Source organism: Choloepus didactylus, chromosome 1, assembly GCF_015220235.1.
Source record: "Choloepus didactylus isolate mChoDid1 chromosome 1, mChoDid1.pri, whole genome shotgun sequence".
Lineage (NCBI taxonomy): Eukaryota > Metazoa > Chordata > Mammalia > Pilosa > Megalonychidae > Choloepus > Choloepus didactylus.
Window position 1 is genome coordinate 194,446,587 of NC_051307.1, and position 27,092 is coordinate 194,473,678.

Genomic DNA, 27,092 nt, shown 5'->3' on the forward strand with positions numbered 1-27,092 from the left:
GGGACCTTTTTTTAAAAAAGTTTCTGTCTGATATGTCCCAGGTCTGATCCTCCTCATTGATGGTTTCTAGTGTTTTAATCTCTTTTGCCTGGGCCATCACTTCTTATATCTTTGTATGTTTTGTGACCTTTTGTTGAAACCTGGACATTTTGATATTTTAATTTTGATATTTAATTCCAGAGTCTCTGGAATGTAGACTCTGAGGTGTCTGTTCCTTAAACTTGTATCCAGCTAGTATTATGACAGAGCTTTCCTTGAGTGCCAGGAGCTAATAAAAAAGAAGACACTTTTCCTAGTCTTTGCAGATTAACTGTGCTCTGCTTCAGGGCTTATCCTTACTGTCAATTTAGAGAAGAGCTCCAGGCCAAAGTGTAGGGGCCTCCCTGATCCTTTCTGTGCATGCCTCTTGTCGTGGCATGTACCTGTGGCCCTAGGAATTCCCTGTTTTCAAAGGTAGGAGTATCCCCTCCTGCTTAGGAAATAGTTTTCTCCTGGTCGTCGGTGCTGCTCTGTGTATCCTACAGCCAGCAACCCCTTACCCCAGGCAGCCCGACTTGACTGCTGTCTCCACAGCTGTTGCAGGAGAGCTCTCTGTGCCACCTTCTACTCTCTCAGGGCAAGTTCTGAGCTGTTAGATCCCTCAGGCCACTAGCCAACAGATTGAACTAGACATACATGTTCCCACTGTGTGCCTGAGGGTTCCTCTGTTCCCTCCGGAATCAAGATTAGGGATCTGCACTGGGAGAGTGGGCCAGCCCCCTACCCAGCTGGTGAGAAGTGGGGGAGGGGTCAGCCAGGGCGCCAGGAGATCCTCCTACTTTTAAGTCGCCTTTTTCTGGATTCTGTGCCTGCCCTGTTACTGCAGTCCTTTAACTGTTTTCTGGGGCTCTGAAAAGATGTTTCTGCCAGTTCTTGCTGGTTGTTCAAAGCTTCTGTGGGTGGGGTGGAGCCCTGAAGGTCTTACTCCGCTAGCTTGATCAGAGCAGGAACCAATGTTTTGAATGTTTCATGCCTTGTTTATCTGTTTTTTTTAAAAAGCAAATTTAATTAGTTAAAATTATGGCAAGGGGCTACCTGTCAACTCTCAAATGTTGGTGTGCAAGAAACCCTTGGAGGACATGAAGTAAAAGCCAGTTCCTGGACCCCATCCATACATATTCTGGTTTAGAGGTCTGGGCTGGAGCCTCAGAGGTGATCTCATATTCCTTCTTAGAGAAACCCAGGGTTTGCAGTGCGCCAGTGTCTGCTTGAAGGCACCCTCACCCCACGCTCCAGGCCTCCGAAGGGCCCCTTGGTCCTGCTGAAATGCCTACAAATTGGTGCATGGAATAGAAATGCTTTCTTGTAGCTTCCTTCCCTGGGGCTTTCCTTGGAAGGATACGTGGTGGGAGTGACTCATGTTTGAATTAGGGTTGGGATGAAGTGGGCCTGTTGTGGGGTTCTGCTTGCCCACTTACTAGCAGCACAACCTTGGGCTCCTCCTGCAGTCTTCTGGTTTCCTTGTTTGTAAAATGTATTCCTAATCCTCTCCTTCCACTGCGTGCTGGTTTGTGAGAGTAAATGAACTACAGTAATAGCTGCAGTGCTTTGCACCATCTGGCAAATATTTATTGAGCGTTTACTGGTTACCAGGAAGGCTTCTGGTATTGCTGCTTCCTGAGGCCCCGTGTGTGGTAGGACGTAATGTGGGCTGTGCACCAGTCTCGAGTCTATTGCTGGTTTCCTGTGTGGTGTTTGGTAAGTTCCTCAGCCACTCTGAGTAAGTGTCCCCTCCCATTAAATGAGCTGGCTGGGTTAGTGATTTTTAGCTGTAATGGTTCCTTTGTAATTTGTTGAATCACAACTTTTGTGGCGTAGAAAGTAATTATTAAGACTGAGTTGCTGAAGATGTATAGTGGAAGGCTGTGTAGTGGGATCCTGTGATAGGGAAGAGTTTTCTAGAAGGACATCTTTCAGACACCATTTTTGAAGAATCTTGTGTCTCTAGTAAGTACCACAGTGGCCTGGGTGTGAGTCTTTTATTCTTCAGTCGTAATCATTTCAACAAAATGGAATTGTTTCCAAGTCTGTACAGAGCAGTTTGCACGAGGCTGAGTAGGTGAGGGATCTTGTCTAACTGCTGCAGTCACTGGCAAGGGTTGTAGTTTCTTCATGAATAAGGGAATGTGCAATGGGTGAGAGTTACTGCCTCCAGCCAGAATTTTCTCAAGCACAAACCTGTGCTCCACACCCACCTCCCCCGTGGCCAAGTAGAAAGAGGAAAAAAATAGAAAAAAGAAGGGCTTTTGTAACGTGGCCTGTTTTGATGAATTATAGTTCCTTTTCTTGTTCTTTGTCATGTCTAATGTAGTCAATGTTTTCCTGAGTCCCAAAGTAAGACACCAGGATGGAAATCCCAGCAGGTAGACTGGAGACACATATGTTTAATTTGACTCTCAGGTGTTCTAAAATTTCTAAATTAGTATCCAACACTTAAAAATCAGGGAAGCTCATGTAAAAACGCAGCACCCTGGCACCACCTCGGGAGGAGTCACCATGTTTAGGTCCGCAGGCCAGCCTCCCCCATGGAGCCGTCAAGTGCTGTGAGCAGGAGCCCCTCCCAGACACAGCCCATCCAGCTGACAGCACCCTTGGTAGGTGCAGCCCGGCGTCTGCTCAGAGAAACTTAGGGTGGGAAGTGAGCTTTTTTGCAACCTCATGCCTTCGTTCTACAGATGAAGAAAAGAAGTCCCAGAGAGGTGACGACATGATTTCCCAGGCAACAGGACAAGATTGGGGGCAGAGCTCGGGCCAAGATCCCCTTCTCCAAACTTGGAGCAGTCATCGGCTTCTAGGGCCTCTGAACGTCTTCCAGCAGGTGGCAGCCGTGGTCCTGGTTTTCCTCACATGCTCTGTCTTCCCAGGTTTCCTCTTTCCCCTTCTCCTCTGTGTCCTTCTGCTCCTCTTTCTTCCTCTGATTTTGCCAGAGTTTTCTCTCACTGAATCTCTCCTCTTTACCCAGCACGTCTCCCTCCTCCTCCCTTTATTCTCCCCTCCGCCCCTGCTGTTTTTCCTGGGGTCCCCTGAAGATGAGGTGAGTATGCAGGGAAAGTTTCTTCCTAGACGGCTCTTCTGCTCACTGCCTCCTTTGCAGCTGTGCAGTTCTGTTCTCCTGGGCGCCGAGCCCTCTGGCCCAGAAACCCCGACGGAGCCACCCCTGTCTGCAGGCGGCCACCACTCAGAGCATTTAACTGCTTTGTGGAGGAGGCCAGCCCTGTGGGTTGTAGATATACTTTCTTCTTCTGAGAGGCCAGAGATCTGTGTTTTCACATGAGATCCCTTGATTTTTAAACGTCGGACACTAATTAGAGCTACCCCCTCTGCTGCAAAATATAAGCATTGTCACGGGTGCCTGGCAGGTTTCATGAAGCTGGCATTTCACTTGTGGTCTGAGGGGCCCAATTTGCACCAGTGCAGAACCCTAAGGAGGGGCCTTTTGGCCCCTCGCTGCTCTCTGGGGGTGAGGATTTAGCCTAAGTCAGATGTAGAGTGGGCATAGCTGCTCCTACAGCCTCAGACATCCCTGATGCTGAGCGGCCTCCAGCACCCTCTTCTAGCTGGTTCTGAATGAAGCCCTCCCCTCGTCCTTGGGTAGGAGGATCTACTCCTGCCTTGTAGAAAACCTAGGAAGGGTTGTATCTCTGAAGGGGTGAAGAGAACTGTTACGTTCAGCTAGGAGTGGTGCACCCTGGATCAGCATTTGCTGAGTGTTTGAGGTGATATTCACTTCCCTGTGGGACTTTCCTCCCTGCTGGTCAAAGAGCTGGGGTGATACTGGGAGGGACTTAAAAAGAGCCAGACACGAGATGGCACCACCTCCCCATCCTGGACACTGGGTGCCTGTCCGTCCTGAGTGGGCAGGGGCTTGGCAGACTGGACCAGTATACCACCTATTGCCTCTTCTTCCTTCCTTTTGTTCCTACTCATCCAGCACTTAGTGAGCACTTATTGTTGCTCGGCTTGGTCGTGCTAAGTGCTGGCTTGGATGTAAAGGTGGGTAATCAGAGCGTTTTCTGGAGGGACTACAATTAGTAGGGAAGAGACATGTAGAAAACACTGCCAACATTGTAGTGAAGCAATTTATATGCCAATTACTGTGGTAGTCAGAGGGGAGGGGGCCAGGAGGACTTGGAAATTACAGGTGACATTTGATGATATTTTGGGATGAAGCTTGCTGGGCATTGGAGAATATTCTAGATAGCTAGAACAGCTGGTGTAAAATCCCAGATTTGTGAATAAACATGTCTGGAGAATGGTGAGGAGTTGGTGTAGCTTAATAAAGGGGTATTGGAGAAAATAGCAGAGGCTGAGCTTGATAGGAAAAGTCATTTGGAGATTGATTTGGCTGCTTTAACAGAGACCAAAACAATAGTGGCTTATGTAAGGTGTAAGTTTACGTCTTTCTCTCTTAAGAACCCAAGTGGAAGGTGGTCCAGGAGAGCTCTGTTCCACCAGGTTGGCCTAGACTCCCAGGGTTGCTCTGGCAATTTTCTAGGTGTTGCTTTCACTTGTCAGATTGAAGGATGGCTCCAGCACCAAGCCCATGGCTGCAATTTGACAGGTGGAAAGGGTGTGACTTGAAAGTCCTGTTTATGTCCCATTAACCAGGCACATGGACACACCTTATTGCAAGGAAGGTTGAGAAATGTGGGTTTTAGCTGGGTGGTCATGTGCCCAGCCACACCTTGGGGGTCAGTGTTACCAGAAGAAAGAAGCAGAGATTGGACATTGGGAAACAATCAGCAGCCTCTGCCCTAGGAAGGTGCAGGCTAAATGATGAAGCACTTTGTAGGGAGCTGGGAGATTTTAAATCAGAGCACTACTGTGAGTTAAAATGTGTCTTCCCAAACGTAGTGCCAGCAGCAGTGTGGCCACAGTGGGCCCAGCGGCCATGGAGCTGTATAGTGACTTGGGGAGACGGAGATGCTGGGGGTCGGGTTGCCCCTGATTGACAGACCAGGGTCTGTGGGCTTCTGACCTTTGGTCCTGCAGATCTGGTGCAAGCCATGGACCTTTTGGGGTCTGGGTTCAATCAGGAGGTTGTTGCCCTTTTGTGGCTTGTTAGTAGCTTGAATTGGAGCTATGGGGAGATGAGGATCCTACCAGAGAGGTGAAAGACTTCCTTCCCTCCAGGCAGGGCCAGCACTGTCCACTCGCACCATGAGATTGAATAAACTCCAAGAGAGAGGGCTGAGCCTGTCCCACTCAGGCCACTGACGCTTCATGGTTCCGCAGGCAAGTGACTTCTTGGCCCTGTCTCCTGGGCTCCAATTGGGAAAGGTCATTCTGGCACTTCCCTAATTTGTCATGTGTTTGATTGACCAACCCTACGACATTTATAAAGTCTTCTACCTGTATAAAGCTCGAGCTTCCTGATGATAATATCCTGGGAATTCCCTGGCATTTCAGGTGCACCCACCCAGGGAATGGGCAGCAGGGGCAGGGAAGAGCACATGTTTTGAATCAGGCAGCTGGGGCTTCCCATACTGGATCTGCCACTTATTTAGCTGTGTGACCTTGGCCAACAACGTATTTCACAAGCCCTGTAAAGTCTCGGCTTCCTCATCTATGAAGCAGAGCAAATCATATCTCTGTACAACTTTGCTGAGAGGGTCAGAAAATGCTTTGTGAGCACCTGGCATGGTGTTTGGCATCCAGTGGGCAGTTGTGAAGGCATTCTTGGGGAATTCTTAGAGGCCCCCTCCTATTACATCTACCTGATCTTGGGCCTTGGCTATGCCTTCTCCTTGTGTCTGCCTCCGTCTGAGGTCCCTGTGGCAGAGGTCAAGCAAAGCTCCCTGGGCCGCCTCTATAATCCCCTCTTCGGCCCTAATTTTCTGGGCCTTCCAGGCACCTGAAAACTTGCTCCTATTTTTATGGCTCATCGTGTTACAGAAAAGTCGAATATACAGAGTTTTTTAAAAAGGCATTTTTGCATAGCCTCACCTTTTACTCCCTTACCTCACTGATCATCAGATGCTTTAAGGAAAATGATATCTCTTGGGCACCAGGACCCACACTGTAAATAGGTTGACTTTCAGCTCTGGAAACACGGAAGGACAGGTCAAGTCTCAGCATTTGAGCAGCTGCCAACATGCTCACAAGGGACATGTTATTCTTAGAAGGGCTTTTTTTTTTTTTTTTCTTCTGGAGTCCTTTGCCTTCCCTGCCGCCACCAGAAGACTCCAGCCTGTTGTGTGGGCGCGTCGTGTGGGGATGTGTTGCCATCCAGCCTGGTCTTTGAGGTCAGGCTGGCACTGCCTTTTGTGGAGCTGCTGTGGGGTGATGGTTTGAACAGATCCCTGCGTAGCCAAGAGATGCCGACTTTCGGGCATCAGCCCTCCTTGACCCCATATCCCCTCAGCCAGAAGGCGGCTGATTTTATTTTTTAGAGCAGTTGTAGTTTTACAGAAAAATTATGTGGAAAGTATAGTATTCCCATATCCCCCTCTACCCTGCCCCAGTTTTCCCTATTATTCACATTTTGCATTAATGTGGTACATTTGTTATAATTGATGAACCAATATTATAATAATTGTATTATTAACTAAAGTCCATAGTTTGCATTAGGTTCACTCTTTGTGTTGTACAATTCTATGGTTTATTTAAAAATGTTTTATCGTGGTAGCATATACACAACATAAAATTTTGTATTTTAACCACTTTGAAGTAAAGAGCTCCGTGGTGTCAACTACCTTCTCATCACCACTGTCCTGTAAGAAGGTGGCCATCTTATAGCCGTGGACGAGCACCATAGGAACGTATTCTTCACTTGACAGTGAGGAAATATTTGCTTGGTTACCGGCCATCCTGAACTTTGGGAGGGTGTTTTGGTGTTAGAGGGAGATGAGAAGAAACCCGAGGCGTCGCCCGTCTTGAGGAGAGGCCATCGGCTCAGGCGTAGAGGAGAGTATAACTTCTGTTTGCAGCAGGCTTTGCAAGCGCAGAGCAGCTAAAATGCCAAGTGGGCTTGCTGTGACATTTCCCACATTGGGCTGAGAAGCCTCAGCATTCAGATGTAGCTTCCCCCCGAGGCAGACTTGAAGAGCTTCCCTAAAGCTCCACTTTCCACACTTTTCTTGACACTTAAAGAACCCTGCTGACTACCTGAGTGGAAGTGTTCTGTTCTGAAGCTTTGCACCTTAAGTGAGCCGGGTGGGGTGGGGAGGAGGAGCCGATGGGTGCCTGCAGTGGGCTCCTGCCCAAAGGGCAGCAATTTGTCACTGAACAGCCTCTTTCCCTGTGGCTCCCTATTGTTTTCACCTGCCATGTTGCCTTCTTATTAGACATGAGGGAAACAGGTACCTTGGTGTATCTCAGCAGAGCTGCTGTTGTGGGCACAGGTGTCTGGGGTCACTGTCCTACCGTCCTCTCCCTCTCCCTGGGCTCAGGCGGGGAGGAGTGGAGGGGCTGGTCCTCCTGGCCGGCCCTGCTTGGGTTCTCCAAGGAATTTCTTGTGGCTGCCCCAGGCCCTTCCTGCTGCCTCCCAGCCTGGAGCGCCCAGGATTCCTCCCACTGTGGGCACCAGTCGTTTCCACGTGTGTGTTTAGAGCTGGGCTTTTCTCCTTTGATTCGATCCTACTTTCCACGTTTTAGGAATGCCTCATAATTTTGATCCATCTTTGGTACCTCCTTCTCATTTTCCTGGGCTAGTGCGTGGTTTTATCTGTCATGGGGTCTGTTATTTTCCCCCAGTGCCTTCTGACTCTTTGGAGGGGGATGGGAGGCTGAGGCCTGGGCTTTGCCTGCTGCTCTGATCAGGCCCCACGTTGGGCAACTTCTTCCCGCTTCAGGAACGTGTTGCAACAACCTGTTGAGAGTGGACCAAGGGTGTCCTTATCATTCGATTGTTTTCTCAGTTGAAGGCTCAGCCCTAGAACTAAATAACGAGTTGACTGTCTTCTCTTATCCAGCTGGGTGTGCCCCACAGACACCTCGGTTGTTTTGTGGGCTGACAAGACCACCACGGCTCACTGTGAGCTGTTTACCATCGTAGGTCCAAATGACTTCTGTGAAATGGGATGATACAGTGGATGGTGTCAGAAGTAGCTGACAAATAATTAAAACTCACCTTTTAGCATTTATTCAATTTGTTCTCTGTATTTTTCCTTTGATGGTAAGCACTGGGGATGTAGAAATTATGGAAGACTTGTCCTTGTCCTGTGTTGTGTGTTTACAGTTTAATTAAAGGGGCTGCATTAATGTGCTTTTCACGGGTCAGTTCACCCCTGAGCACAGACTGGGTTGGCTGCTGTGAGGGGCGAGGGCCAGGGATCGAGGACAATGGGCTGTGGAAGTTTACCATCTCACAGGGAGATGAGTTGGCTACTCGGGAGACAGATGTAATAAGTCCAGTAGTAGAAGTTGTGACAAAGTGCTGTGTGAATACAGTAGATGGAAGAGAGGTGAATTCTGCTTGCAGTGGTCACAGCAACTGCATCTCATGGAAAAGGTGGTACTCAAGCTGTGCCTTGAAGGATGGGTCCCTATTGGTCCAATGCTTGGAAGCCCCAAAAGAATATAAGTGTCTCCAGGATAGGCCCATCACTGCTGTGTTCCTCATTGTGTCTCCTGGGCCTCTGGTACTTGGTATATATTTGGATGGATGGATGGACAGATGGATGGAGAGATGAATGAATGAATTAAATGAAAGTGGACTTTCAAGATGAAAGGGATAGCTTGAATAGTAAAGGAAATCGTAGGAAGAAGTTAGGCAAATTGGTGGAATTATGCTCAGACCTACTGTTTTGGCTCAAGTGTAGAGTGCTTGAGGGAGAATGGCCAGAGAAAGGGTTGGAAAGAAAGACATAGGCCCAGATGGTGAAGGCTCAGGAACTTTGGCTTGACTTTGCAGATAGCGGGCCGTTAAACAGCAGCAACTGTCTCACCAAGGACTTGGTGGTAAGCATGCATAATTCTGAGTTCTGACAGTAGGATTTAAATAGGAAAAAGACCTCTGACATGTCCTTGTCTGGTCTCTCCATGTTGTAGGTAAGGGGCTGGAGATGCCTGCTCCAGCCACAGGTTAGTTAATTGGCTGCAGCAAGCCTTTAACCAGTTCTGGGTGCTCACTTCTCACTCTTGTTCTCTCCAGACGTGTGCAACAGCACTGACCTTCCGGAGGTGGAGATCATTAGCCTGCTGGAGGAGCAGCTGCCCCATTATAAGTTAAGAGCCGACACCATCTACGGTTATGACCACGACGACTGGCTCCATACGCCCCTCATTTCTCCAGATGCCAACATCGACCTCACGACCGAGCAAATTGAAGAGACGCTGAAGTACTTCCGTAAGTAGTTCCCCTTTCGTATGCAGTCGGCACCCTGGCTGTGGCAGCAAAGGAGATCTTGTATTGGTTACCATGTCTTGTGGCCTCAGGGTATAAAGGTTTAGCCACATACAAGACCTAAATTGTAAGTGCTCTGAACAGAAATTTCAGAGTATTGGGGACCAAACAATTTCATTTGAACTAACTTTCTTCTGATTGTACAGAAGGACAGATCTTTGAACTGCTCCTGTTTCTCCTTCTTACCAGTACCATGTGAGAGCTTAGAAACTCTTTATTTGGGAAGAAGTTAGTCTGTCTTTCAAACCCCAAAGTCTTGGTAACGTCCAGGCAGCACAGTGTTCACATGACATGGTATAATGTGTACAAGGCTGATGACACACATGTGGAAGCCACTAAGATGGTTACTTGGAGAGTCAAAATGTGGCTGCAGGGGCAGTTCCAGTTGTGCTGATGGACTGTAGGGTGGTGCCTGGGAGGGTGTGCAGGCATGAGGTTTTTTCTTTCCACTGGGGCCATGATGACAGGGCCTGAAACCTGACATCGCAGACTTGATAAAAGGTATAATTTAGAAAATTGATGCTGACGATGTTTCTGAATTTCATTCAAGGGGTGCCTTTGGAGAAGCAGTTTCACTCTAGAAATTCATGGCAGCCCTGTGAGATTGGTAGGACAGACCCCCAGGTTCTCATTCATATTGACTTCTTCAAGTTAACTTGAGCCTGGTCTAAATTAACAATTTAAGGAGCTTTCATTCACTTTCAAAGTGACATTATTTACATATCTGTGTGTCATTGTATCAACTTTAACAGAATGTACAGTGATCCTGCTTCTATGTAGAGACAACTTGGCTCAAAACTAGCTTATTAAAGCACATCTTTAAAGGTTTTCTGTAATTGTTTTCACTAAAACAGACCAGTCTCTCCCATTTTCTTGAAATTTTGAGGTCACTTAAAATAAACACATCGGAACTACAAGTTTCTCCTTCAGGGAACATCTGGGGCCATTTTCAGATGTTATCTGTTAACTTTTAATAAGAAAGAAATTTTGTTTAAAGTGATCGGTGTTTTTACACCTGATGCAAACCCTACCCTGTTTGTGGGCATGGCAGATAATAAGTTGCAAATGGAATAAAAATAGAATAATGCACACCAGGGCAGATACGAAGCATGTTAGACTCATACCACTATCAAGGTTCGTGTGTTAGAACTCCTAGTGAGTCTTGCAGTGTACAGAAAGCTCTTTGCAAGTCACTTTTGTTTACTCATGGTATCTGCACCACCAAGGAGATGTGGTATGTGGAAAACTGTGTCCAGAGTAACCTTCGTAGCAGGTTCCATATTTGCTGCCTTCAGACAGCCTCACAGAAGAAGTAACAACAAATTATTTTTCTGTACATTCCTGTGTGTTAACTTACTCTTCCTGGGATTCTGGAGGGCTCCTTGTGGCCAGAGGAGGGTCCTGGGTCCCCTCCCACATACTGATTAATTGCTTACGTTGACAGTGTGTTGGAACACCATCCACAGGTTACATGTCACAGTCTTCATAAAACTTTCATGTGAATTGCCACATTTCTTTCCTGCAAAAAGTCTACAGGTTGGATAGGGCTGGTTTTATGAGGGGGAATGGAATTGGGGAGGACTCCCAGAGTTTATTCCAAATGGATTTTGTTTTAAAATCTATTTAACAGTCAGACTTAAACAGAGATTGTTTCTTTTTGCTTTATGTTTTGTTTTTTAAAGAAAAAAGAAAAGAATTCCTGGTGAATGGGCAATGGATAACACAAATTGTAGTAAAACTGGAAGAAGCAAAATATTGAGCAGAGATTCTGAAAGTTGTTAGGGCATGGTTGCATCTAAGTCTTACCCTCAGTGTGTATTTCCTTCTGTGATGCATGAGCTTAGAGCAAAGTAGGTATTTGCTCAATATTTAGTAAATGAACGCTCAGGTGTTAACTCTCAGCTTAAATATAGATCTTTTAGAGCAGGGCACCTTAAACTGAGGTCTGGGGAGATAATTCAGGGGCTCCTTGAACTTGGGAAGGAAAAAAAAAATACAGCTTTATTTTCATGAACTTCTAACTGAAATGTAGCATTTCCTTTCATTGTGAACTTAGGCAGACAGCACAGTGCTGTTAGGAGGACTTGTGGCTTCGTCACCAGTAGAAATGACAGCTGTTTTCATATCACATTACAGTGGAAGCAGGTACTTTAAACTATTGCCTTTACCCTTCACTGCTCTGAAATTACATTCATTCTTAGATATGCTGACCGATCCTGTTATTTAATGTATTAATGAAGAAGCACTTATTAAATCACAGACTTTTTTTTTTTTTGATGTTGTGGTAACTGCATTATAATATAATTGGTTCCTTTTGTGATTGTTTGATTTTTTGTCTTAAAATCTTTATTCTGAGGAGGGGTGCATGGGCCTCTGCTCAACAGCCACAGGTCGTGTTGTGGAAGCAGCAGGCAGCCTGCTGTTTGTGGTGTCCTGTTTGGGTTTCCTTTGTTTGTTTATGTGAGTAACCAGGAGAGGCTGTGACTCACCAGCATTAAATCAGTTGTGAGGTGTATGATAAGACAACATGACTCCTTGTTTCATATTAGTTATTTTCCTGCATAGGTTAGAACAGCGATTCTCTCTTGTGGATGGGAGTGGGGATTTGAGGTTGTGCCACGTGAGAACCGCTGAATGAGAGGGTCGTCTACATCACTGCTACACAGCTCAGAGCAGACTCAGCGGGGTATCAGGAGATGGTATAAAACTCAGTGTCATCCCTCTGAGGGAGACGCTTTGCCTTTTAAACCTGTCCTTTACCTGGTGCTTGCTATAATAACTAATTATAATTATATTATAACTAATTATAATTAATATAATTAGTTATTTTCCTGCATAGGTTAGAACAGCGATTCTCTCTTTTACCTGGTGCTTGCTAAGAAGAGGTGAGAAAGCTTTGGACATCTGATTCTGCTCTACCTTTATTAGGTGGTAGAAGGAACTTTTCAGAATAATTTCAACATTTCCCCAGGCAGGTAGATTTTTGACTCCTAATGAGTCTGAGAAACACAGAAAATTAAAATGAATAGTCAACTTTTATGTTTACTTTGTGCTAGGCACTGTTTTTAGTGCTTTAGAGGGATCTCATCTAATTTTCACAGTGACCTGTGAGTTAAGTACTTTTGCTGTCCCCATTCCAAAGATGAGGAAATTGAGGCTCAGAGGAGTTAAGAAACTTGCCCAAAGTCACACAGCCAGCAAGGGAAGGGGAGCTGAGATTCAGACCCAGGCTGACTGGTCCGGCTCCAGCATCTTAAACCACTTTATCTCAGAGTAGCCAAAAGGGAAAAAGTTATAGTTTAACAATAAAGCTACCATGGAAGAACACCAAAGTAAAAAAAAAAGCCTCAGGATCAGAATATGTTAACACTTTATTTATAAAATGTATGTGTCCAACACAATCACAATTCTTTTTTTCTTTTTCATGGCTCAGGGTCATCTTCCCAAGTGAAACTTATCCTGTTGAAGTTTCAGTTGAGGTTTCCTTCTACCCTGTGATTTTCACCTCCACCCTGTTATCTGCAGGTCTCGCTTCCCTGACCTCAGGTGGAGATGACTGTGTGTGCTGTAGACTTTTCCAGTCAGGTAGCTCTTACCAGGCACCAGACAGGAAGATTGCTTTGTGGATGGGCTACAAATCCTATTGTTTCCTCCCTTCCAGGGGCCAGGCCACCACTCTAGGTAACTTTGTGATTAAGGAGCATTGGTCGAGAGAAGAAACCTCTCTGTCTCAAGCATGTGATGTTTGTCCACTCCACACCTGAGTTTACCTGGAACAGCTTTTTCCTGAGGAGAAGTGAAGGTTATGAAACAAATAAGAGCCTCCAGATATTGTTTCATTGTTTGTTTTACTGTAAAATGATGTTAATGAGCCAGCCAACAAGTATTTATAGAGTACCTGGTATGCACCTGTAAACCTTTGAGAAATTGACTTGTTTGAGTTCCAGCTGAGGTTTTCTGGCTAAGGAAATGGAAACATCTCCTGGATTATTAATGCTCTTCTGTTACCCAACCCAGGGACTTTGTACTGGGCTGACCCAATGCGGGAAGCTCTCTGGGCCTTGAGCTGGCATCCTGCAGCAAGTTGCTCACTTTGCTTGTGTGGGTAGGTGGGTGGGTAGGTGAGGGATAGGGTCTGGGAACATGCATTTTAAATCAGCCCTTCCTGTGATTCTAAAACTTTAAACATGTAAGTTTAAATTAAAAAATGTTAAAGACCATTGATGGGCACCCAAGGCCTCAGGCAAAGCAGTTCCTAAGCTTGCACAGCTGACTTGCACAGGACCAGGAGTTGTGTGTGGGTTGTGTGTGGGTGTCCCCAGCTCTCACCGCTCTAGATATGTGCCCATAAAGTGGAACCTGCAGTAGTTATTGTACCCCCCACTTCCTCCTTTGTACATTCACTTGTGTACACACAGCCACAAGCATAACGAGCATTTACATGATCAGTTTTATGGTGCGTTTGACAAACCTGATGTAGTACAGTTTGCTTGTCCCAGAAGAGTGAAAATCTGCCCTGGGTAAGGCAGGAAGAATAGAGCATCTGGCATGGGAGTTTAAGAACAGGCAAAAGTGTGGATTGGACTCTGCCTGCTCCATGCTGCCATACCTGGAGGTTTATTTCTCTCCTCATCCTACTTGACCCTTGAGCAGGTTGACACAAGTGACCACTCCCTTCTGGACACTCCTCTTGCTTGGCTTCCAGGACAACTTGGAAAAAAACTCCCAGATCTCCCTCCTGTGTCTCTGGCCAGTCCTTCTCAGCCTCTTTCATCAGATCTTCCTCTGAGCTTCTAAATCAGTGCTCCAGCCCTGATGCACCTGGAGCTTTTAAAGATACTCTCCCCAAGTCCCACCCTCAGAAATAGTAATTCTAAGCCTGTCATTCTAGTGCCAGGTGACTGTGATGTGCTGCTTATGTGTTGGAGTGCCCCAGCATGCTTCTCTCTGTGTATTCTCTTCCCTAGGCTTTAATTACCAGCCACATGCTGGTGACTCCCAAATTTATGTCCACTCCTGACTTCCCTCCCAAGCTCCAGACCCATATACCCAGTCATTAGCTTAGTATGTCCACAGCCAAAAGCAGATTTCTCTGTACTCATTTGTCTTAATAACTGCAACATGGTTACCCCATTTCCATACCCTGGCCATCAGCCAGTCCTATTATTTCTTCCTCCTGGTATAATTCCTATCCCTTCTTTGACCTTGCTGCCACCACCCTTGACAGAGCCACTGCCATCCCTTTCCTGGACCATCATCTCTTCCCTAGCCTGCTCTGGCTGCCTCCTAACTGCTCTCCCTGCTTCCACTCTTGCCTTGACTCAGCAGTCTGGCTGGTCTCTTTTTGCAAGTCAGTTAGGTTATGTTGCTCCTTCACTTTGTATTGCTCTTTGGACACAATCCAGGGTTTTCAAGGAGCCCGTGACCTGGCCCTTAGCTCTCTTCCCAACCAGCATTGTTGCACCTTCCCCCTTACCACTGTGCTAGCCACACTCGTCCTCATACACACCAGACTTGCACAACTAAGGCAGATGCTACTCTCTCTGCCCCTCTTTGCTCTTTGGTTCTCAACACCAGTGTCCCCTTCTCAGAGAAGCCTTTCTAGACTACCCCTCCTATGGTATCCTCCACTTCTACTACTTTTCTTTTTTCCTGCTTTCATAGCTCTCACCACTCTGTGTATTACTTGTTGACATAGTGATAATCAATAATGGTGATGATTCATATTTATTGAGTGCTTAGTGCTTGTCAAGGTCATGCCAAGTGCTTTAGCTTTTCTGATCGCATTAGGACACACTAGATTTGAAGTTACATAACCCTCTTTTTTTGGTTAAGTGAAATTTTGAATATATTATAATGATTTCATCTAAGTCTAATTGACCGTTTTATCTTTAATTGAGTCTTTCAAGGTGTTAAACTTACTTAAGTTAAACTTAGTTTTCATAGAAACAACTCTATTATTCATGAAATAATCGTGTAATAATAATGTAATTAAACATTAACAAGTAAAATGGACAATGACTTGGGGAACAAACACAAATGACCACTGGTAAGGAAGTAGCTCAATTCATACTTCTTCGTTTTTCTCTCCAGCCACTGAATGTGTTTCCGGATCCGTACACAATCTGTACACAGCTTGTCCTCCGCAGTCGATTCTCCTCACCCGCCAAGGCCCTTTCCCCTCCCACCCTTTCCACCCTCACAGGCGACTGCCCGGCCTCTCCCCACCCTATGGATGTTAAATTTGCATTTCTTTCCTGGTTCTGAGAACTGTTGTTGATGTCACTGTGAGAAAGTTGGAAGCCTCTGTGTGCCTCAGCGTTCTGTGGTTCTCAGCTGGTGATGGCACATGGCTTTGGGAGGTAGGCTCCGTCTCTTGACGATTATCACTGTTTTATAGAATCAGGAATACACTCCATTCCTTACCTCTTGGTGCCAGGCTTTTTAATGTGCACAAATGGCCTTTAAAAGGAGTCAGTTTTAAAAAATAGTAATCCTTTCTGGTCATAAAAGTAATACATGCTGATTTTTAAATAATTTGGAAAATAAACAAAAATGAAAAATGACTAACTTAGCAACCTCTTCTCATATTTTATGAGAAATTTCTTGTCTTTTCTGCAATATATCTGTTACATATTTGGGAACATAATGCATTTTCACTCAATATTATATGCTGACCATTTCCCTATGTCATTAAAATTCTTCAAAAATGCAATTTTCAACCATTGCTTAATATTAAATCATTTATTCTTAATCTTTCTTCCATTGTTAAGAATCTAGGATGATTTTGATTTTTCTTCCAAATAACACTGGGGTGAACATCCTCGTATGTAAATATTTGTTTTCTTAATCATGATTTCCTTAAGCTTATTTCTAAAAATTGATTTATTGAGTTCGGAGATATGGCTATTTGTCAGTCTATTTGAGCTACATAGTTTCTATCTCTTGGGTTAAATATCTCCTTAAATTAAGGCGATGAGACTTACTTACTCTTGGTTAATTTATGTTGAGTCATGAAGCTAATAGGAGAACTGAATGAATAAATGTTGAGTGAACATCTGATTAGGGACTCCTCCCATGAGATGGTAGGGTTCTACAAATTTCCCGATGTTTTCCTCCCCTATGAAAGTTCAGTAGGGGTGTGGATATTGTTGGATGCCTCACTCTTTAGATTCTGGGTTTCCCTTTTTGAGTTTTATTTCTAGTTTCAGCTGATGATTTCTAGATGAAAGTGGTCAGTGATGAAGGAAAAGAACATCCGTAGATCCTTTATTTTGTTCCAGGCACTTTTAGTCCTCCCACCAGCACTCAGACACGGAGGCAGGGACTGTTCCTATTCCCATCTTGCAAACGAGGAAGCTGAGGCTGAGAGTGACGCCACCCAGGAAGGGAGAGAAGCAGGTCTGAGCCCACCCGTGTCAAACTGGGCCCACCTCTTCCACGTGATGTCCTCACATGCAGCCCAAACCTTATTATTTTTAGGTTTGAGAAATTCCTAAGTGCTTTCGAGGCATTTAAATGTACAGTATTTTACCCTTCCTGAGCCCTGATTTGTGACCAAATCATTAAATCAAAATCCTTTTACCATCTTCAACCAAATCCTTTTTACCTCCGGACACCAGACCATGCAGAACTTAGAAGCAATTTGCCAAAAACCTCAATTTTGGTCTTTAAGAAGTCTGAACACATCATAAATATTTCCTTATAGGACATCTGAGGAAGCATGTTATACCTTTTTCTTAGTTTATGAATGTTTATGTGAGTATGGAAAAATCATCTCAAGAAATATGTACTTTTTAATTAAAGTATTACCAAGGGGCAAACTTGTTAAGCTTTTTCTGAAGGGAGAGAACAGTAATGCATGATATTTGTAGAAGTTTAACTAGAATTGATATTCTCTGCATGGTAGGTGATGACTTACATGGTTGGGGTGACTTCTCTCTGAGGTGCAGATTTTCTCCTGAGTGTTTTTTAGGGAAGAAAATTGGCTGGAGACCCAGGAATCCTGTGTTACAAGCCCATGTCTTCATCATCTACCAACTGGATGTGTGACCTTGTGCAAATCACTTCTCACCTCTTTGAGACTGGTTTATTATCTGGAAATTAATCAGCATTAAACAATCTATGATTTTCTGAAATGTGTCCTTGAGAAGTTTTCACTATTCACTCTTTAGTTAAAGGTGTCACATAATAAGGTTTTTTTTTCTTTAACGGAAATCCCTTAGTTTACCTTTTTTGTACATTTAAGTTTTTCTGTATTATGTAGTAGAAATTAAGGGACTCGTGAACTTTATTTTTGGTTTTTAAAAATTGCAGTGTTGCTTGCTTTTTCAAGTGAAAGTACTATTAAATAAAATTATTTTCCAGTGATAATTCTAGGGAAAATTTTAAAGAATTCTCAAATGGAACACTACAGGAATATTCATTGAACTCTCTAAGCATGTTTTACATCACCTAGGACTTTTCTCATTAAGATTTAGTTTTATGCTAGGTTTAAATTCTAAAAATTATAAATTATTAAAAATAATTTCTTATTCATCAAATAAACCCCATGAGGGCAGAGCCCATGTCTGCTTCATGTTTGAATGGGCTGAAGTCCATTTGCATCAAATAGGTGTTTGATAAGTGCTTCTTAAAAGAAAAGAGAAAATGCAAAGATATATAGAGATTGCCTTCATCCTAACTGAAATCCTAAGTGAAGGGAATCACACTTAGGAGATAAAACTATAAAGAATCTCCAGGAAGTGGTTACTATAAAATCTACTTTTTGGGGGAAAGGGGCTGTGATTGGGATTTTGAGGTGACTGGCAAAGTTTTATTTGTGGACCGATGTTGATCTTAACAAATCTCTGAGCTATGCGTTGTTTTTGTATGTTTTTAATTGATTTTCATTTTACAATAAAAACATTCATTTAAAAATTGGAAAAAAATATCCTATGTGAAACAAAAATAGAGCACTAAAATATGCATGAAGCCTGTTCAAATTAAATGGATAATAACACAGGGTACTACTGACTGTCTGTAAGAGGAGGGGACCTCAGTATCTTTATAAAGTGGGGACCTAAGAGAAAGCCTAGGTTGCATGTGTGTTGGTGGAGGAGAGCTGTGTGAAACAAGGAAGAGTCTGTTCTCAGCTGGGCCTTGTGTGTGCTGGGGGAGTCTTTGAGTTGAAGAAGGAAAGACAGATTATGGGGGTGGAGTGGAAGTTTGTTGGGGTTGGGAAAGGGGTCTAATTACCAGTGAAAACTTTTCATTATCATTTGCTAACAAAAATAATATCAGAATGTGTAGGTTGTAATGCACATATAAATAGTTGCTGTGCATTTCCCTCATGTTGAGGCCCAAGTTCTTGGCTTGACCCTTCTGCCATTCCCCAGACCTGGGGCCATTTTGCTCACAGGTGAGGAACAGACCCATCCCTGGAGCTGTGCCTTTTCCTACCTCTTGATGCTCACGTGAGTGGACTCTCCCTTGGGACCATTTTTCACCATTTCCAGCTCCCGCAGATGTCTGCAGGATCAGAGGATGAAGCAGAGAAGCCCTGGCAGCACAGTCCCGACACCCTCCACCTAGGTGGGGGCCTGGGCACCAGGTGCTGGGAAGAACTGAAGGTGCCCCCGGCCTCGGTGAGGTCAGTGTCTCGGGGAGGTGGTCAAAAGCAGCCTCATGCCAGGGTGCCTGAGTGCACGGTGTCTGTGAGCAGGGCGGCCGGGGACACGGCCAGGTGGGCACGTCCCCCGACGTGGTCTCTGGGCTTACTTTGTCACTTGTCCCGTGGCCCAGCCCACACCGTCGTTCTTTCTTGATAAACCAGATTCCAACTCCGAGTGTCTTTCTTTTCCCCCCCTTTTTTAAGGAGAAAAAAAGAAAAATCCTTGGCAAGCAATTCTGTACAGATTGACTGTTTTTCTTTTCGTGTTAATTCAGCGTGTGTAAGACAAAGCTGGAAAGGACTCAGGTGGGAAATTGACAGGCTGGCTCAGCTCCCGCACCATCCCCTCCTCCTTTGGAGTGGGCTCAGGTCTCTGAGGTTCAGTGGAGGTTACAGTAGGATAGTGGAATCAGGGGCCACTGGAACCTCTGGTTTATTTGTGTCTTGGAGCCTGCGACATCTGCTGTGTGACAGACTGGCTCCGGGAGTGAGAGGTCCCATGCAGCCCCCCCAGGCTGACAGGAGGCACACTCAGAACTGTGCAAGGTGTGTACTGATGCCACAACACATATGAACTCGTTCTTCCTAGGCTTCCTCAGCTCTACAGTTGATTTTCCAAGACCTGCCTCGAGATTGGGACACATTAGGGCTCTGCAGAGCTCTGTTGCCTGCCGTCTCCCTGCTTTTGAATGTATTCTTTAAAAGCCAAGCTTTGTTATCCACCCCCCTCCACCCCACACACATGCACCAGGTGGATGAGTGCCTAGTTCTCCAGTGCTTGAAATGAGGTGGCAGTGGGTTGGGAGCGGGGACAGTTGACGGCAAGCTGTTCATTAGCAGCCTGCCTTCTGCTTTGGTGCTTGGTGACTGGCAGTGATAACGTGTTTAAAGATAAAGATCAGAAAGAAAACTCTGCAGAAGCATCCTGTTTGGTTAATTTTTTTGTAGCATGTGAAGGGAAGGTCTGCTTATAAGGCCATATTTCACACCAGCCCCACTGACCCCCTAAAAAACAGAGGGTTACAAAGACCCCTTTGGGTCTTTTTGCTTCTATCTTAGGCCTCCTGGTGCCCTCAGATGCTGGTAGACGGACGACAGTCCTTTCTGGAGGGAGGGGAGTTCTGGGGACTGGCAGCATGTTTTGAGGGGGCTGCAGGGTGGGTCTGCTTCCAAGCAGGAGGGAGGAGTGCAGGGGGGCACCCAGAATACGATGACCTCACAGGGGACCAGGCAGGTCTGTGCTTGATCCCCTGAGGGGCGTGGAGGAAGGTCTGGCAGGTGGTGACATCTTGGGGCAAACTCATAACTGCTGTTTGTACTTTAATTCTCAGTTGTTAGTGTTCATATATATTTTAAATGTATTACATAATTTAAAATATTCTTGTACTCACACAACCAATAATTAGGAACTTAGAAATTTCATTAAATTATTTCAAATATTTAAAATTGGTTACAAATATATTTTAATTAGAGTCTCCTTAACATCACATCACATCTATTTAGATTCTCTTAAATGCTTGCAAAAGAGAACAAATAGGATTTAGGACAGTGATGACAAAACTTCTGATACTTAAACTTAGCATTGGTACTGTGGTTTGATTCATTTCTTAGTGAATTCTGAATCTATTTTCTATTTTTTTCCAGGGTCTTAGTCATTTCAGCAGACATTAAAAAATATGTGTGTGTGTAAGCAAACATTCAAAAGCAGGGAGAAAGCAAGCAGTACGTACACACACACACACACACACACACACACACACACACACACACACACACACACACACACACACACACACACACACACACACACACACACACACACACACACACACACACACACACACAGTCTCACAGTGGCCAAAACTCCCAGTTATTGACCGATTGGGATTAGACCTGGTTTTGGTTTTACTTCCAAGGTGATTCCAGTTGACTTGCTGGGTCTGAGGGACATTAGTGTCTTATACTCTGATAACTTTACCTAAAATGACCAATTCTTTACATTTGTTTGCTGTGACATAACTCACTGTCCCAACCTAAGGACACATTCACCTGGTATATTAGCACGTTTGAAAATGCATATGAAGGTTTAGTAGTGTCTTACTGTGGAAATTAAATTAGCAGGGTCATCTCAGGTCTTTAACTCCCAAGAATTGGGCCCTGCTTGCCCATGAGCTCTCCTCTGGAGCCTTCTGGCTAATCTGTCATCTTGCAGCAAGTTTGATCCTCCTCCTACCTGGTGTAGTGTGTGACCTCAGTGTTCTTTCTGTTCTTGTTAGCCTCCTCCTCATTCCATAGCTTGTTGGCTTATTCATGCCCATCCTTAGAGAACTATTCATATACCACATTATAAAAGGTATAGTGGCAGAAACAGAGTAGTCATACACACCCACCCTCCCCTTCTTCTTAAAATGGATTAAAAATAACATCGTATTATAGTCTCCTTTCCTTTATATCTCAATTGTCATGTTCACTTGAACATTAGAGATTCAACATACTCACTTTAGATGTTATTAACTGTATTCTCTCTTTGAAGTTCAGATTGTTGTAACTTGGCCCGTGGTAGCCCCTTCAAGCCCTTTATCTCCCATGCCTTATTAGTTCTACGCCAGCCTTTTGGAGAGGTCTTTGCTTTACATGTTGCAGGCCCATCTTGACTTTTCCCTGCCCTGAGACATGGCTTCAGCTGCTCTCCGAGGAGCTCTGTAACTTTAACCCATTTCAGGGTACCAGAGAGTTGCGGTTGTGCTGGTGATGGGTGGAGTGGGCATCCTTGTTAAGCCAATTTTGGGACAGAGCTGGGAATAGTATTTCTTTTTCAGATCATGAAGTCACATTGATATTTTTAATTTAACTATTTAACACTTACTTTTCTGATCATTTTAACAGCATGGTGTGGGAAGGTTGCTTTTTCGGCTGCAGTGAGCCTGGATTGAGTGGGAGACGGGGTGGGGGGGGGTGGGGGGTGGGATTGGGGGGAGTAGGGGGTAACCCCCGGGAGTGTTGTCACAGTAAGGGGCTGGGAGCTGTTGGTGTGGAGGAACAACTGTGTTTTGAAGCCGTACACCTGGATTTCAATCTTGGAACCATCTCTGGGCAAATTACTGTAACCTCTGAACCTAACAAATGGGAGTTTTGGTGTAGAAGTCCACTTCAAAACTGCTCGAACCCTGTAAAATCCACTGAAAAGTGCCGCTAATTCCTTTGTGCTTTTTTTGTTTTTAATAAATTCTCTGATTTCTTTCTTTCCTAGTGTCTTAAACAGTAAACTGGATATATGCAGTCTTTAGATTTTGATGGAAGTTGTGTTTAGCAGTGCATTACTGTTTGGAGGCTTTCTCTCTCCTACCTTCCCCTACCCCCAGCCTGTGGTTCCTGCTCATTACCGTAAGCTCACACCTTTGGAGTTAATTATGCTGGGGAAAGCTTATAAATGACGTTTCTACCTCATTCCCCTAATTATAGCTTAGAAAACTGTACTCTTTTTTAAATTGTTCATACTGGTTTATTTCCATTTTGAAAGAATTAGTGATGAAGATGATAGCAAATAACATTTCTTGCAAACTCACTTTTTCCCAGGCACCATGCTAAATTCTCTGCTGTGCAGTAATTAATTTAAGACTTGCCCAGCCTATGCTGCAGGTATCGTCATGACTTTCATTTAGTAGATAAGGAAATCGAAGTATCTGAGAAGGCCAGAGTTAGTGAGTGAAGAGTCTGGACCAGATCTCAGGCTGCCTGACTTAAAAAGCCCATCCTCTACTAAATTATACTATCTGTCTATCCACTCAGCTGTCCATCTAGTTATTATTTTTCTTTGTTTTTACTGTGATAGGGTATGAAAGAAATACTTTAAAAATTCTTGCCATGTCAGATACATGTGCCAAACCTTGGTTTAGGTTTTGTTTTTTTTTAACCTCATCTGACTTTGCTTTGAGGAATTTGCATTTCCTTTTCCTTTTAATTCTCATTTTGGAAATGCATATAGGATCCCCCCTCCCCCAGGCACACTAGATTGAACCTGTTGAGTTTGCTAAGTTTTTAGGACTCAACTGTTAACTGTTAATTGCATATTCATGAGGCTCTCAGTTCTCTATTTAGAAATATCTTAAGGAACTTTAAACAAAACCCTGGAAACCCTTGGGACACCCGCCTCTGCGCATCTGTCTGAGGAATGGCGCTTGAGGGGCTGCTTGGTGGGTTGCAGCGGTGTCATCATGCCAGAGACGAACACGATAAAGGAGCCAAGGCGGTGATTGAGTTGTGTTCAGATAATGAGGGCAGTTGTAGGAGGAATTAAAATTATTGCTGATTTTAAGCAGTCAGAGTTCGTAGAAAATTTGTATCCAAAATGGGGTCTGGGAGAGGGAAGGGCCAGGATTAAAGTAAAGAAGGGGAGTAAAAGTCTCTGATCTTGTCTTTGGGAAAATTTGGGGATGTCTTGGAGGAAGAGTGGAGGTACAATACAGTTCCCATCTTAACCAACGCGAGTTCCTGCAGACGCCACAGGTTAGGGGCACAGTCCCAACTCTACTACTTCAGACACCAGCTGCAAGTTCGCTGTCTCCCCAGCCATTAACACTTATGATCATCTGGCTTCAAATTTGGGGGTTTGATAATTCATTAGAATGACTCGAAACTCAAGAAAGCACTTTATTTACACTAACCGTTTTATTATAGCAAAAACGATAGAGATTAGGAACAGCCCAAAGAAGAGATGCATAAAGTGAGGCCTGGGAGGGTCCCCAAATGCGAAGTTTTCTTATCCTCCAGGTGTGGAGTCAGGACACATCACCCTCCTGGCACATTGATGTGTATTACTGATCAGGGGAGCTCACCCGGGCTTCGGTGCCTAGAATTTTTATTGAAGCCTGTTAAAATATTAGACAAGATATTTACGGGAATTATTTGAGCAGTGTTATGGTTTGCTAAAGCTGCCAGAATGCAATACACCAGAAATGGGTTGGCTTTTTCAATGGGGACTTATTAGGTTATAAATGTACAGTTCTAAGGCTGTGAAAATGTCCAAATTAAAGCATCAAGAGGAAGATACCTTCTCTGAAGAAAGGCTGTTGGCATCTGGGGTTCCTCTGTCACATGGGAAGGCACATGGTGACGTCCGCTGGTCCTTCTCTCTAGGGCCCTGGTTTCAAAATGGCTGTCTCAGTTTCTGTGGGTCCTCCTTGCTTCTCCGGGGGTGTTTTCTTTCTAAGCTCTCTATCCCTGAATTCTCTTACAAGACTCCATAAAGCATTAAGGCCCACCCTGAATGGGCTGGGTCTTATCTCCATGGAAACAACCTAATTAGAAGGTCCCACCCAATAATAGGTCAGCACCCACAAGAATGGATTAAAAGAACGTGGCGTTTTCTGGGGTACGTAACGTTTCCAAACCAGTACAAGCAGTTTACGATTCATGCATCGAACAATATCAAAATTGCATGTGGAAAGGAGCTCGGCTGTGGGAGTGGAAAGGGGAAGCTTAAAGAGGGCAAACGTGGAAGCAAGCGAGGAAATGTTCTGATCAGCTCCAAGGTGGGGAGCAGATATACATTGATTAGTATGGCTTGCTTGTCCATCAGCCGCCTCAACTGGACTGAAAATGGTTTCTCACTAGGTGCTTCTCTGCAGTTCTTTGGAGTGCGTTCCATTGTTCCATTTTCTCAGATCGCCTGTTGGTTAATTGTTTTTGTCTTCTGGAAAATCCTTTCTCAGAAAGGAGTACCTTCCGGCAACGCCCGATGCAGGCAGCTGTTTTATTTTACTTAAAAGGTGTCACTACTTGGGCATGATCGATTGAATTAATGCCCACGAAGTTGAACTCCATCCTCTGCCTCCCTCTCCTCCTTGAGAAACATTGCGCAAAGCCCCGACCCTGTCATCACATGGTTGGTCTCCCTGGTCTAGCTGTCTCCCCCTCAGTCCCACCCCACCCTGAGCCTCATTAGCATCAACTCTCTTGTGTGGTTTGGAGGGGAGGACTTGCCATGAATAATGAAGACACTATCAGGAAAAATTCCAAAGTCTTGGAGGGTATCTCCCTCCCAGGAACTAGGGACAAAGGCCAGCCAAGTTCTTTATTACAAATATACCATGAAGCCAGAGGGACACAGGCCCTCCAGGATGTAGGGGACAGAGTGGCCAGGGATGGTGCCATTCCCACATCCTCTCCGTTTTCTGAACTTTTCTGAAAGTCCGTTTACCACTTGAGCCAAGGTTCTTCACCCATGTCAGCAGTCCCTCTGCCTTGCAGATGGGTTCCCTGCCAGCTTATTGTTGGAGCCACTGCCTTTAACTTCCCTTTCCCTGTCTGTGACTTAAGGAGGCAGGAGGGCATTAGGGAGGATTTTTCCAGCTCTGCCAGTTGATGATACCAATGGGGGCAAGAGCCCCGCATTCCACCAGGGGACAGGACCTGCCCACGCACCATGAGCCTGGGCAAGTGGGCATGATCAGCTACCTGGCAAGTGGGAAGGTCAGGTTGTAGCATCCTGTTCTGGTGTGCAAGTGAGGCCTGGGAGAAGAGGATAACTCAGGACCCCACAGGGCGGGAGAGGCTTCTGGAACAGAGGCGGGGGTAGGATGCCAGCTTTGGAGACCTTACAACACAGTGTTGTTGGCTCCTCAGTTGCCAGAGATTTAGGAAGGTTGAGGAAGATATAAAAATATATAGTATAAATTTGCCAGGATTCCACACACACATAAACACACACGTACACACTCTCAGTCCTACTGAAGAGCTCTGATATTCAAAAAGTGTGTCCGGGGACCAGTAGCATCACCTTCACCAGGAGCTTGCTAGAAATGCAGAATCTTGGGTCTTCCCTTGGACCTGATGAATCAGAAGCTGCAGTTTACCTGGAGCTTCCGGTGATTCGTATGCACATTAAAGCCAGGAAGCACTGCCCAGGAGTTTATTAATTGAGGCACCATGAGATGCCGTTTGGAAGAATAGAGGTAAATTGTCCCTCTTTGGTCAGGGTGGAAGGAAAGACGCATGCTCTCCCAGTAAACATGTTACCATTCTCGTGCAAATTGAGCAATCTTGAGTAGACAATTAAGAGGAAAACTGAACTGAGGCTATGCAAGATACTTAAAATACCTGGTCAGGAGGCCAGTAGGTTCTGTGAGTTTTGCTTTATGGCAGTGGTCCTCAGCCCTGAAGATTTTGTCTTCCCCAGGGTACATTTGGCAATGTCTGGAGACATTTTTGGTTGTCACGACTTGAGTAGGTGGGTTGAGGGGATACTACTGGCATCCAGTGGGTAGAAGGGAGGGATGCTGCTAAACTTCCTGCAATGCACAGGACAGCCTCTACAACAAAGAATTATCCAGCCCTGAGTGTTAGTGATGCTGAGGTTGAAAAACCATGCTTTAGGGGATGAAATTTAACCTATAGAAAATCTAAAATCTGTCCAATTATCCAGTACCTAGTTTTTATTATGAAATATTTCAGACACACCAAACAGTTATGCACCCACCACCTAGAAATAATAAACGTTAACTCCTTTTGTTGTTGTTGTAGTTGCCCCCTTTTAAAAGAAATAAAACATGACAGGTGCATTTATAGGGGCATTTTCAAAGCCCCATTTCCTCACTCCTTGCCCAGAGGCCACCACCTTCCTGAAGGTGGGCTTTTTCCTTCTGGTGCATATTTTTGTACTTTGATTACATGCTTAGTGTCCATGAAACAGCATATCGTATTGCATAAGCTGCTTTGTAATGGCTTTCTCCCCTATTTGTATGTTGCAGGCTATTTTTCCAGAAGTTTGAGCAAAGGCATGAGCAGAGAATAGTACAGAATCTAAATGAAAATGTCTCCTATCTCCACTTTTCCAAGTAATTTACATTTCTTTTTGGAGGTGGTCAAAAAATTTTAAGAAAAGAAGTTTACGTTTTAAATCAGGTTGAGGAAAGAAAACCAAATATAAGGATTTGTGTATTTTGAAAGGTGGCAGTTTTCAAATGGAGCATCTGCTTTTGGGAGTGACCCGGAATGGAGCAAATAAGCTTGTCCTTGCACTCACTGGAGGTGGTGAGGATGGAGAGCCCACCAGCC

The 27,092-nt window shown here is 44.8% G+C and overlaps 1 protein-coding gene across 10 annotated transcripts in view; it reads left to right on the forward strand.

The window, feature by feature from the left end:
- Positions 1-27,092, forward strand: part of TRAK1 (trafficking kinesin protein 1) — a 198,558-nt gene that overhangs the window by 108,798 nt on the left and 62,668 nt on the right. For 9 of the 10 annotated variants that reach the window (XM_037847881.1, XM_037847973.1, XM_037847948.1 and 6 more), the window contains one exon: positions 9,134-9,328. Coding sequence is in view for 6 of the 10 variants with exons in the window: in XM_037847948.1 (XP_037703876.1) it covers positions 9,134-9,328 (195 nt within the window). In the remaining 4 variants the exon portion in view is untranslated. Of the gene's footprint in view, positions 1-9,133; positions 9,329-11,441; positions 11,531-27,092 lie in introns of all 10 variants that reach the window. The other variant, XM_037847923.1, reaches the window with a different exon arrangement.